The sequence below is a fragment of the Lutra lutra genome, chromosome 14, assembly GCF_902655055.1.
Source record: "Lutra lutra chromosome 14, mLutLut1.2, whole genome shotgun sequence".
NCBI classification, from domain to species: Eukaryota; Metazoa; Chordata; class Mammalia; order Carnivora; family Mustelidae; genus Lutra; species Lutra lutra.
In genome coordinates this window covers 64,728,020-64,741,970 of record NC_062291.1, presented here as the reverse complement: position 1 = coordinate 64,741,970, position 13,951 = coordinate 64,728,020, and the positions used below count along the sequence as shown (strand labels likewise).

General features: G+C 40.1%; 1 protein-coding gene across 4 annotated transcripts in view; it reads right to left on the bottom strand.

Annotated features, from left to right (window-relative positions):
* SORCS3 (sortilin related VPS10 domain containing receptor 3) overlaps window positions 1-13,951 on the bottom strand; it is a 601,218-nt gene that overhangs the window by 235,708 nt on the left and 351,559 nt on the right. For all 4 annotated transcript variants that reach the window (XM_047703327.1, XM_047703328.1, XM_047703329.1 and 1 more), the window contains exon 5: window positions 1,335-1,408. In XM_047703327.1, coding sequence (XP_047559283.1) covers window positions 1,335-1,408 — 74 coding nt within the window. The remainder of the gene's footprint in view (window positions 1-1,334; window positions 1,409-13,951) is intronic.

The window sequence follows — 13,951 nt, the reverse complement described above, 5'->3', positions numbered from 1 at the left end:
CCGGGTAAGCCTCTGGAGCGATGTCCCTCAGCGGAACAGACTTTTAAAAGTCCCGATTTTGTGCTCTGTTGCTCCACCGCTTGCCGGGAGCCGGCACTTCCCCCCGCGGTCTATCTTCCCGTCGCTTTGGATTCACTTCTCCGCCAGTCCTACCTTTCAGAAAGTGGTTGATTTTCTGTTTCTAGAATTGCTGTTCTTCTTCTCTTCGATCTCCCGTTGGATTTGTAGGTGTTTGCAATCTTTAGATAAGCTATCTAGCTGATCTCCCGCTACCTGAAGTAGTCTCAGCCTGCTACTTCTCCGCCATCTTGACTCCTCTCCCCATCTCATGACTTTTTGAAGGTATTGAACTAAGGTGCTTAAAAAGAGGTAGGAAATAGGGACTACTTCCAAAGATTAATTTTGGTTTTGTTTTAATTAAGCATATAATGAAGCACATTAAACACTTGGGTGCATGCTTCCTAATCTCTATTCCTTTGGCCATACCTCTGCTGATGAAAGCAGGATGTAAGTAAGAAGTTTTTCACATTGCAGCAGGAAAGAATAAAATATGAAATTACACCAAACCATGTTCAGCTTGCTATAACCCAGGTAAAAATAGCACTCACATACAAAGGAACCCCAATTAATAAAAAAAGACTTTCTGATGGGGGAGGGCTAAGTTTCCATTTGGAACATGTATACTCACTCTTAAAAAAGGCTTTTCAGAATGTGCTCCACAGAAGCTGTTCTGAAGCATTTATATGTGTGACATGGGAAAAGGATTCTTTAGTGAAATAAGTCTGGGAGGCCTCTTCAGTCTCTGGGTTTCTCCAGAGTCTTAACTATCCTAAAGTGAATCCTGCATCTCGAGTAAGACAGGGTTAAATAATCATTACTTAAAATTGCTTGACAATAGAAACACTTCAGAGAGGTAAAGCATTTTGTGGAACTAGTGTTCTTAAGAGTACATTTTAGGATATACTGCTTTAGAATAGCTACACAAAATATATACTTTGTCCCAACAAAGGGAGATTAGCACCCAGCAAACAGCACCAGCCAAGAGACCTTCTCCTGGAGCACCCCACTGCTTCTCAAACTTGAACGTACACACTGAATCACTAGGGACCGTGTTACATGCAGACTCTTGCAGAGGACGTCTTGCCCAAGACTCTGCATTTCTAACAAGTTCCCAGGTGATGCTGATTCTTCTGGTCCTGTGAACCACACCAAGTAGCAAAGCACTAGAACACACGTGCCTTCAAGTGCTGAAGGTGTTGAGTATTATCCCAAGTGCTATGCTTTCCAATAATTCTTTTATCCAAGAGGGTAGCAGGTCTGCGGATGGGGCTTACCAGTAAAACCTGTTGGGTGTGATACGTTCATGCATGAGTTGCCACCGTCTTCCAAAGTCCATGGAGCTGTAGAGCTGCAAAACAATGAAATGAGGAAGCATAAGCATCAAAGACACGTGTCAACATAAATACACATGGCATCGCCCTTTATAGATAAGGACATTCCCGCACACCAGAGTGCCTAACACATCCAAGTTGGCATCCATTTTATCTCGATAAAAATCTATGAACATGATCATGCTGTGCTTATCGTGGTGACTTCTGGAACCAAGGAGGTGCTTAATGTATATCCAATCAACTGATGTTTTTTGAGCTGAGTGTAAATCCTTCCTGATGCCATCCATCATTCTCTCCTTCAGGGGTAAAGCCTTCATAAAATTCTTATTTTCCTTCAAACTCCATGATATCTTTAGCTCCTTTCAAAACAATTCAGCACAATTTATTTAAAATTTATTTACTGAATAGCTCCTACATGTAAGGCACTCTGGTAGCTATGAAGATAAAGAAGAGGCAAATTCTGTGTTCTCAGGGAAATAAAACACAGGTAAAAATACTCATCAGCTGGTATCTGAGCCAATATTATGCACAAAATATTGTGTTATTTGAGTTTTCTCTCTCACTGCTTAAATCTCTCTCTCCTATATGTAATCTTAAATCTATCTCTCCTATATATAATCTAAGTGAAATGGACTCTTCACTGACCAGGAGGATTCCACACTTGTTTATATTCCCAAGTCTTCACAGAGATAAGGCCATATCTATGCCTAAGTAAACATTACACAAGCCTGGGTGGTTCCCTCCACACACCCTTTTCCAACCACCTCAAGCCACTCATCTTTCTCCCTTCTCAATTCACTGCACTCATCATGGCACTTACCATGAAGTAATATGTGGCCATGTCTTTCAGATTTGTATTATTTAGCTGTGTTTATATTCCTTCAGTACATAAAAAAAGTATTCACTAAAATATTTGTTGAATACATCAGTAATTAAAATGGGCACATAAGAATGGATAGTAACTCATGGAATAAGAAAAAATTCTAGAAGAGCCTCAAGACTTCAGAAAAATAAAGAGGAACCCCAGCATGGCTAATAAAGTCAGATTTCACATTCCCTTACTTTACGGATGTAGAGTCTGACCCCTTTTTAACACATAAGAGAAAGGCCAACATTCCTATAAAAGGCTAGCCAAGAGTAAGGAGCTTATTTTTAATTGTATGCCTGGAAGCATAATAGCTCTGACTTACGAAAATAATGATAATGATAATAATAATAATAATAAGTGGACCATACTGCTCTTTCACATACATTTGAGACTTACAAGGACACTGAAAGGAAGGCAAGGCAGTTATGACTACTTGGAACCCTGCTCTCAAGCATTTTCTCATCTACCAGGTAGAGTCAACCACTCCCTCCAGGTATCATCACTATTTTTACTCTCTGCTTCTAAGAAGCTGTTTACACTAAGACAATACTGGTTGTTGGCATGCCCCTCCTGCCATTAGGCTGTAAGTCATAAAAGGGGCAGGAATCATGTCCAATTCACCACTGTGTATCTGTAGTTACAGAATACATATACAGGTGAGCACACAATCCTCCTATTTCACAGTTAATGAAACTTGGTATTGGGGAAGTTAAGTTTTGGTCAAAAGAACAAGGATTTAAGTTTTCTGATGCCTGGCTCCCGTCTTCTTCCATGGAATCATGGTGCCGAGTTTATAATGAGAATCCTTACTACGTTTATGTTCTCCACACTTTCACAGCTGGGGAAACTGGGAAAAGCAGAAGTAGTTGGGCCTCAAGTTTATACAAATGGGGTCAGATGAAGGAGCTCCCCATTATCACATCCTCAATACTGCTCCACTATAGGGATGTGCTGTCTGGCATACCACACCCAGGTAACAGCTGCCATCCATAATGTTCGGAGTCCATGATCTTGCAATTCATATAGAAATATTTTTTTAATATTTTATTTATTTATCTGACAGAGAGAGAGATCGTAAGTAAGCAGAGAGGCAGGCAGGGGGTAGGGGGAGAAGCAGGCTCCCTGCTGAGCTGGGAACCCGATGCAGGGCTTGATCCCAGGACCCTGAGATCATGACCTGAGCCAAAGGCAGAGGCTTAACCCACTGAGCCATGCAGGTGCCCCTAGAAATAATTTTTTAATGAACTTCTGGTAATCTCAAGTAAGCTGTGGGGAACTTAAAGAAGTTTTAGCTCATTTCAATTTTTTTTTAAAGATTTTATTTATTTATTTGACAGAGTGAGATCACAAGTAGGCAGAGAGGCAGGCAGAGAGAGAGAGAGGAGGAAGCAGGCTCCCTGCCAAGGAGAGAGCCCAACGTGGGACTCGATCCCAGGGCCCTGAGATCACGACCTGAGCTGAAGGCAGAGGCTTAACCCACTGAGCCACCCAGGCGCCCAGCTCATTTCAATTTAATTCAAATATATGTTAGACATTGGCATCATGAGCTACATAAAAACATCTCTTTTGGGGCTCCTGGTTGGTTCAGTGGGTTAAGCCTCTGCCTTCGGCCCAGGTCATGATCTCGAAGTCCTGGGATTGAGCCCCACATTGGGCTCTCTGCTCAGCAGGGAGCCTGCTGCCCCCACTCTCTCTGTCTACCTCGATGCCTACTTGTGATCTCTCTCTCTCTCTCTCTCTCTGTCAAATGAATAAATAAAACCTTTAAAAAAATCTTTTTGTCCAGTAAATAGCAAAGAGATGTGTACATGTGTGTGTGTTGAATATATATACCCCTGTTAATATTGCCCATCTCTCAACTTAAACACAGATGACTGTCAGATATACATACATGACACCAAAGGGGAAAATGGGCCAAAGGCTAGAGCTCTAGAAGTTGAGAAACAGACAAGATCAACAGGAATAGATGTGGAACAATGAGCCTTCCTGGAGCAACACAGCTTGAGCTAGGCCTTTGAAGATAGGTGGTATGGACAGGAGAGAAGGTGGGTAGAGATCTTATAGGGTGAAGAAAACAATAAGAACAAAAGTATCGATATGGTTAATTGCACTTGACTTATGGGGAGGCTTTTAAAAGGAAGGAGAAATGTGATGACTGTCACTGGCTAAAAGGAAGTGGAGGGTGCCTGTCCATTTTCCTGTCTGTCTCTCCTTCCATACACCCAACTATTTGTGGCTGATTTTATATTTATCTGTATGTATATTTATATTGGGGAGGGTTTTGAGAGGAAGAAGAGAATTGGTAAGGACCAGATCATTGCACTGGAAAGAATATATCCTTATAATTTTTTTTGCAAGAACTGAGATTTCCATGCAGAGTTTTAAGAAATGGGTCACTCTCCTTCCCATGGCAGGTGTCTGAGAGACAGATGCTCAGACTGAAGACACATTTGCCAATTAAATAGAGAAGAGACTTTGGTTGGAGCCTTCCATAACGCAAAGATACCAGACTCTCTGTCAGCCCAGATACCAATATAAAAGCAGAGCCCCAAATCCCTTCAAATAAAACCCAGCATGATTGCATCTTTCTCTGCTGCAAACTATAGACAAAAGCTGGGGAAGAACCAGGAGGGTCACAATGACACTGCTGGAGTCCCAGTACTCCAGAGAAATCATCAGTCCTTTCACACTGGAGCATCTAGTAGTGGCAGAATGCCTCCACCACAGTTCCTGCTAGGACTCACCCTTGGGAGAAGCACTGCTCCTCTCCTCTCATGTACTTCCTAACAGAGAAAGAACAAGAGATCAGCTGCTGATCTCCTCATCCAAGTCTGTTCCACCTACTGCCTCCCTTGTCTCTGGTTTTGCTTTTTCAGCTCTTCTGTTTGACTGATGGGAGAAAAATTAAATTGAATTCTCTGCCTAGAGGCTGATTCAGATGAACAGAAAGAGCAGACTCCTATTCATTAAGAGCCTTTGGTTAGCTACCTTGTCTCTCCATCCACAGGAAGTTGCTGAGTCTGAAATGAATTTTATTCTACCACAAGCTGGATCTTTGCAGCTTCCTCATTCACATACGTGTTTATCCATTTCTCCCTCTCTTCATTCACTGACTAAAAGTGTATCAAGAAACCACTATGCTTTAAGCACTGAAATGAGTGCTGGAATTACAAAGGTTAAAAATGCCTGAACAGTGGACAACAGAAATTCAGACAATTACACTGCCATGCATGTATGTGATAATATTATTACTACTTATCTCTGCAAGGGTAGGATTGGAGGCCATCAGTATTTTTTCTTTTGGTTATCTGGGTCTTAAAAATTACATGCATTACTTTAGTAATTAAAAAAGCTCTGACACTCAAAGAGAAATAAAGAATCTAGATAACCACTCAATAGTGTTACAAGATCAGTTAATGATATGCAAATGTTTATGATATATTATTTATTTTAAAATACATTGCAAAACATTGACACTAATTTTATTTAAAGTATTATAAAAACTTGAAACACATCAGAAGGAAATATGCAAAACACTAGCAGGGGTTATTTCTAAATTGTGGGACTATGGGTAACACATACTTTTTAAAGTTTTCCATCATTTTCAGATTTCTTTACAATGGATATAATATTTTAATAGTAATATAAGCCAGTGTTTTCTTCTACTTGCATTCTTATAATAATAATTTCTAATCATAAAGTATACTTTATATTTACCTTTAAAACTACCTTTTAAAAGGCCAAAAATTAAAATTGCAATTTTTTCATGAGGGACCTGGAATCAGACAAGGCAATATGGGATTTTCCACAAAGTGGTATTACACAGAGATCATCAAGAATAGTGTTGAATCCTTCCTAGGAAAACAACATATTAGCTTACATGTTCTTTAAATAGTCCTGCATGGCTTCAACCCAACGTGCTTCATGCAATACTAAAATAAAGTAGATTTTCCAAACAATAAATATCTTTAGAAACATTTCTTGTTTCTAAACAAGATCTGGCACCTGGGTGACTCAGTTGGTTTTAATCCTCCAACTCTTGGCTGCGGCTCAGGTCATGATCCCAGGGTCATGGGATAGAGCCCTGCGTCAGGCTCTGTGCTCAGCACAGAGTCTGATTGTCCCTCTCCCCGTGCTCTCTCTCTCTCAAATAAATAAATAAAATCTTAAAAAAATCTCTTGTTTATACAAAGTTACATATGAGACTGTTCTCCTCCACATCCTGCCTCAGGATGCCCCCTTCCTGCAAGGATGACATACCTGGATTTTTACCAGAGAACAATCCAGATCCTCTACCTTGCCTTCTTCCCCTATGTGTCATAGTCTCTTATTTCTTAACAACCATATATTCAGTGGCAACACACACACACAGAAAGCACTAAGTGAATCACTGGAACAGATGGAAAATATGAATGAACATGCTCTTTTCCTTATTGATCCAGTTATTAGTTCCCTAATTACATTAGCCTGCCAGGGAAAAGCATCTGATAGCTGAAGAATGAGAGGCAATTTAATCAATGTAATATTCCACAAGAGGAACAACAAGTTGTATATGGAAAGCTTAAGTCCAAAGAATGATATGATTGTATCAGGAGGTTATTGCTTCAACTTGTCCCCCCAAAAAGATATGCTGAAATCCTCAACTATAGCATCTCAGAATGTGACCTTATTTGGATAGAAAGTCTTTACAGATGTAACCACGTTAAAATGGGTTCAAGGTGGGCCCTAATCCAATATGGCTAATGCCCTCCTAAGGATCGATATGGACACAGACAGGAACAGAGGGAAGAGAACGTGAGAAACAGAGAGAAGGCCATGTGAAGACAGAAGATTGGAGTGAGGTATCCACAAGCCAAGGCATGTCAAAGACTAAAGACAAATCACCAGAAACAACAAAGATGCAAAGAAGGGCTCCCCTTTAAATTTCAGAGGGAACATGGCCCCACCAACACCTTGATTTTGGAACTTTAGCCTCCAGAATTGTAGGACAATGAATTTCTATTGTGCTAAGTCACCTAATTTGAGGTACCCTCATACAGCAGCCCGTGTGAAACTATATAATTGAACAACATGGGTTTGGATTGTGTGCATTCACTAATACACAGATTCACTAATATACATAATGTAGTCCAGTGTTGTCAACGTATTTTCTCTTCCTTATGGTTTTCTTAATAACATTTTCTTTTCTCTAGATGGCTTTATTGAAAGAATACAGTACCTAATACATGTCACATACAAAATATGTTTTCATTGACTGTTTATATCATCAGTAAGTTTCCAGTCTACAATTGGCTTTTGTAGTTAAATTTGGAAGGAGTCAAAAGTTGTACATGGATTTTCAACTGCACAGGGGGTCAGTGTCCTTAACCCTTGTGCTGCTCAAGGGTCAACTGTACAAACACCTTATACCTACCACCAAGAATAATAAAGATAGATCTTGCTACATTTTTCTATTTTTTGTTTTGTTTTGTTTTGGTCTGGTCTCTATTTCTAGGCATTTAGTTGTAAGACCAAAAGTCTGGTGTATGACCAGATTGTTGAATCTGTGATTAAAAGCCAAAATCTCATTTCCCTATATTTTCCTCTTCTATACATTTTCACCACACCCCTAAGGATAATATTTTCTAAGAATAAATATGAATTAATAATGACCATATGGCGGTAGCCAGACATACTCAGAAGAGGCAACAAACTATGTGTTTTATGGGAGCTTTTGGTGATACAGCCAGATCCCCTAGAGCCAGCATATTGTCCATAAAGAGGGAAGAATGGTTTGGAACACATTTATATAAAAGCTCTCCCCTGCAGCAAATTCAAACTTAATGTACAGCTGTCCTGATTTTTTTTTTTTCTCAAAGCCTATGGAATTTTGGTAGCATTCTGCTGAATCGTGGTCCTGATGGTCTATGTCTTTCAAATAAAACGAGGCTGGTTCTTGGTAAAAATAAGGTTTCTTCACTTATTTCCTTGGTAGCCACAGAGGCGGTAGTAGGGCTTGGCTGGGCTACATAGGACCACAGGAAGAATCCCCTGGGTTGTGGTGGTATTTATGGTTGGCAGGAGAAAAATCAGGATCACACTGTAACAAGGAGTCCTTTCCAACATATGCCTCTGGTTCCTTCCTCAGATAGTCTCCAAAAAACCCCTCCCTTGATAACTGGTGGTGACAACCTCATCCAATGTCCCCCTAAGCCCTGGGTACATAGATAAGAACTTCCGTCCTCAGCAGCCTTTTTCCTTTGCCCTTGACAGATACAAGGCATCTCTACCATAAATATATTGATTTTTAAATTTTTTTTTTATATTTTTAAAATAGGAATTCACAGTTTGGCTGAGGGAAAAATGAAACAAGATGAAACCAGAGAGGGAGACAAACCATAAGAGACTCCTAATCTCAGAAAACTGAGGGTTGCTGGAGGGAAGGGGATAGAAGGGACGGGGTGGCTGGGTGATGGACCTTGTGGGGTGGTATATGCTATGGTGAATGCTATGAATTGTGTAAGACTGATGAATCACAGACCTGTGCCCCTGAAACAAAAAAGAAAGAAAGAAAGAACTAGTTAAAAAGAGAAAAAGGAAAAAAACGAAAAACAGGAATTTACCTAGTCATGCCATACTTTTGTAGAAGGCAACATTTTTCTTCTCTTCTTGAAGATTCCTAACCATAGAGGTTTTCCTTCTCTCAAATGGTTTACACCAGTCATTCCTTTGTTCAACACATATTGATCAAATGTCTATTAACAACCAAGCACTGTTTCACGGGTTTAGGATACATCAGTGAACCAGACAAAACTCTCTGGCTGCAGGGATCTTACTTTCCAGTGGAGATCAGGAACTCGAATGTCCTCAAGTCTGCAGTGTGAATGTGTGAGGGGCATGTAGGAAAAATGGCACCATGGTTTGTGTCTTTTAGACACGTGATCGTTTTGCTAGCACTTCACACATGAATCAACTTTATTTAGTCAAGAAGATGATTCTCCTCATTTTTATTAAAATGCCAATTTAGGGCTATCTTTTGTTTTCCTGCTTTCGATAGAGACACAAGCCCAAAAATGTTACTTTTCTCTTAACTCTATGGAAAACAGGTGCAAGTGTGATAAATTATCTGGCAGATGACATTTCCCCACAACACTGGGGAGAAACAGGGACTCCAGAAAGCTCATGCTCCATCTAAAAATGGGCTTAGCTGTTCCTTAGCTGGACAAAGAGAGCTAATTTAATGTGGTCAGGCTCTATAATTTTTCAAGGGAACTGAAAGTTCAGATTTGTATGAGAAATCTCTATATTTTTCAGTTTGGGCAAAAAAAATAAAAATTTAAAATGTATTACAGGGCTAATAAGATGTCTTGATCCAGCTGGCCAGGGGTTGCCTGAGGGCCACCATTTGTGACCTCATTCTTACCATAGTAGACATAGGGATGTCTATAGGAGTGAATGTGACTATTTGACCTTGATGGAGGGTTAACAGATTTAGCAAATAAAATATAGAATGCCCAGGTAATTTGATTTTAGATGAAAAATAATTTTTTGTGTAACTATGTCCCATGTAACAGTAGGAATTTGCTTATGTATTTTTTAAATTGTTATTTCCCTGAAATTTGAATTTAGCTGTGCTTTATCCATGTATCCTGTATTTTATCTGGCAACCCTCCCTTGAAGTCTTCCCTGTTCCATTTCTAAGCATCTGGATCATGAGATATACCCCCTTATGCTATGAGTCTCTGTTCTTTGACATTGGATGTCCCCAAGTGAACAAAAGAAGTGTAAATAATCCCTGTAGTCTATTAACACATCACTTTACTCAACATATTTAGTATTCCTTAAGCACCTAGCATGTGCTAGGCTCAGTGCCAGGTGTGATGATCAAAAGATGAGTAACACCAAGTTCCCTGATCTCCAGAAACTCATAACTTCGGTGGGAAGACAGACATGTCAACAGATAAATGCCACACAACTCAACAAGACCCATACCCACAAAGGTAGACAACGGTTAGGGGAATGCACGGAAGAAGTGGTCAGTGCTGCTGGGTTGGGCGCTATGCCATGGGCTGAGTCATAATGAATGAGTAGGAGCTGGCCTGAAGGATAAGTTCCCCCCAAACACTGCAGCTAACAAAGGTGAAAAATTCTGGTCATTAGGAAAGATGTTGGAAATAAAACAGAAACATTATCTCATCCTCCTCCAAAAGTATCATCTGCTTGGCCCCGGATCAGTGCACATTGGTCTAAGTGCCACATCAAGAAGGAGAAAGAATAGAGAAGGAAAAGGAGCCAAACAAGGTCATCTAAAGGATTTAAGAGGAAGAGGAAGAAATGACTGCATCAGAGTGTGGGGTATAGGTAAAATGAAGATTTCAAGATGAGTGGTAACAGTGAGGTCTGTAAGAGCAGGAAGCGGAGACAGATACACACCCATTCCTTGAATTTGGAAATTCCCTCCCTCAAGATCTAAAAGGGGCAAGATTAAAACACTGGAGATAAAGAACTACTTCTAAGAGTTCATAAAATTCACTACTGTAGGAAGTTGGTGAGAAAGGCGCAGAATATCCTATAAACCGCATCACCTACAAATTAAGACTTGGTGCTTCCCAAAGTTGTTCATCAAAACATCTCCCACGGCCAAAGAGAACAGAGCATCCCACCAGGAATCTGAGGGTTTGGCCTTAAGCAATCTGATAGAAGGGCTAAGATCATCCAATCTCTTAACTCTTACTTTGAATTTCCATGGACATTTTGTAGTCTACGCTGCCATATATCTGTGCTTAGAATGCAAGATAAGTTTTTTCACAAATCTTCAGGTGAAGTGGACCGTCTAGAAAGACACTCTATACTCATCATACTTATTCCTTTTCACCACTGTCCCCCAGGGGTGCATTGCTGAGCCAAATTTGAAGAAGAGGGAGAAGGGACACCAAGAACGTCGGGTGCACATGTATGACTCCTCAGACTTATTCTCCTAACTAGGACTCCAATGTCAGAGGTCACACGTACATATGAATAACCAAAGCCTTCTATATTTCCCAAGTCAGTATCCTACTCTCTGATGGAAGTGCTAGTGACTTAAAGGTCCATTTGAGAACACAAAGCACAGATCATGTTCACCCCTATTTTCCCAGTGTCCCCTCAACCCCTCAGGACAGAGCGCTTTCCTCCCACTGGGCATGCAGAAACTAGCTCATAATGGGATTGATGTCTACACTCTGTCAAAGCGGTGATACCATGTTCATATTCCCCCTGCCTGTTTCTTCAGGATTCTCTTCTCCCCCTTATTTTCCAAGTTCCAGCCACACTGGTTTTCATTTGGCTTCTTAAACATGTTGTGGGCTCTCCAGACTCAGGGCTTCTGAATATGTTGTCCCCTCTACCTAAAATACTCTCCTCCTACTCTGCACTCCTACTCTTTCCATTCATTTACTGAACTGCTATTCACATGTCAGGTATCAGCAGAAATAACACTTCCTAGAGGAAGATCTCTTTGGTTACCTCTTGCCCATGTACTCCTGCCCCCATGGGCTTCTAGTCTCTTACTTCATAACATTCATCAAAATATGAAATTACAAGGGCACCTGGGCCACTCAGTCAGCTGAGCATCTGACTCCTGGTTTTGGCTGAGATCATGATCTCAGGGTCATGAGAATGAACCCTGTGTCAGGCTCCGGCTCAGTGGAGTCTGATTGTCCCTTTCCATCCCCCTCTGTCCTTCCTCAACTCAAATAAATGATAAATAAAATATTTTTTAAAATGCTAAAAAATATATGGAATTACATATTCATGTAATTATATGATGGATGTCTGTCTCTCCTTGTAGGTAGTGGGTATTTCTACCATAATACTTTTAACTGTTTAACACCATGTCAAGTACAGGAAGGTACATGCTCATATAAATAAATATTCGCTGAATGAATCCATAAATATTCCAAGTCTTTAAAAGTTCTGTTCTGTCCACCTAAAGGCCACACATGTCCCTTGCCAAATTTGTCTAAAGTCTACCCTTCTTTCCATATTAATTCAAATTGTCTCCCTTCCATGTTGCCATCTGTGGCCACACTTGGCCTAAAGAGGCAAGATTACAACAAGAAAACTGAAAAACTACTTTTATTTTTTTTTATTTTTTTTTAAAGATTTTATTTATTTATTTGAGAGAGAGACAGTGAGAGAGAGCATGAGCGAGGAGAAGGTCAGAGGGAGAAGCAGACTCCCCATTGAGCTGGGAGTCCAATGCGGGACTCGATCCCGGGACCCCGGGATCATGACCTGAGCCGAAGGCAGTTGTCCAACCAACTGAGCCACCCAGGCGTCCCTGAAAAACTACTTTTAAAAGCAAATTCATACAACTCATTGCTATAAGATTCTGGGGAGAAAGAAAAAATATTCTATAAACCGCTATCTCTTTTCTCATATTTAAAAACCCAGTGTCCAACCAGATTCTAATAACAAGTTTCTCTTTAAAGTTCTAGAATTGTTTTTATTTAGTTCCATCAAACAGGGATCTAGTCACACATTCACTTATGCATCAAAACTTTGGGTAGTCTCTTCAAATTGATCATTGATTAAGAGGTTGCTGGATGACAGGAATCCCTTCTGAAATCTAGATCTGACCCCCTTTCAAAGAAACTGCCCCTGGGCTGCTTGACAGCACAGAATCAGAGAATAGTAAACTTCTGTAGCTGAGACTGAATCATCTGGACAATTGTTTTTACACACGGGGAAGCGACGTTGCAGAGAACCTAGGTGTCCTGCCTGTGGTCCCACACCTCCTCAGCTGTGGAGCTGGGATTCAAACCCAGGGTCCTGACTCCTGTCTCAATGTTCTTTTTACTGCATGTGCTATCTTTTTTTAAAATTAACTGCATGACTTTAAAAGAAAAAGAAGTTAATGCTGCCTCACAGAAACAATGGCTCACTTGGGTATGCCATGCCTGAATGACACCGTACCTTGAATCTATCTAGCATTTTTATTTACAAGTCATTCTCACAATTCACTTATCCTCTTTTATACCAACGAGTATTTTCTGAGCCAACAGTCATATAAAACAATCTTATAAGCAATTTACATAGTATTTACCTAAATCCATTCTTTTGTCTCCACAAGCCTACTCTCCTGACCATTTTCCTTTGCAATCAGATTCTATTCATTTTTATACATTATGATTCAGAAACAACTCATATTAAGCAGTGCTCTTTGAACATAAATGTTGGTATTCCTCTGTGAGCTGGCTTTTTTATTCTGACTCACATCCCTCCACCCTTACCTGTGTTTTCTCTCTCCTTACTGATTTTGGTTTCATACCATATCTTATTATTAAGTCCACTTGGTCACCTACTTTCCTGGCCTGTTCACTGCATCCAATTTGTCCTTAACTCCTTTCCAAGTTCAGATTTCTTTTTCCTTCCTAAAAGCCTGAGTCTAAAAGAGGCATAAAGAACTTAAATCTCTTAGTTTTAGGTCATTTATTTAACTTACCTTCTCGGGTCACCTGGTTGCTCAGTGGGTTAATTTAACTTACCTTCTCTAAGTATGAAAACAATAATATTTGCCTTCAGTTTGGAAGAAATGAAGATTTCACTCTCCCTAACATACGAAACACCATTTCAAGCATATCTCTAGGTAGACATTTCAACATGTGCATGATTTTGGTATTAATATATAGCCATAAAATTTTAAAGTTCATTCAAACTCAAGATATTAAAG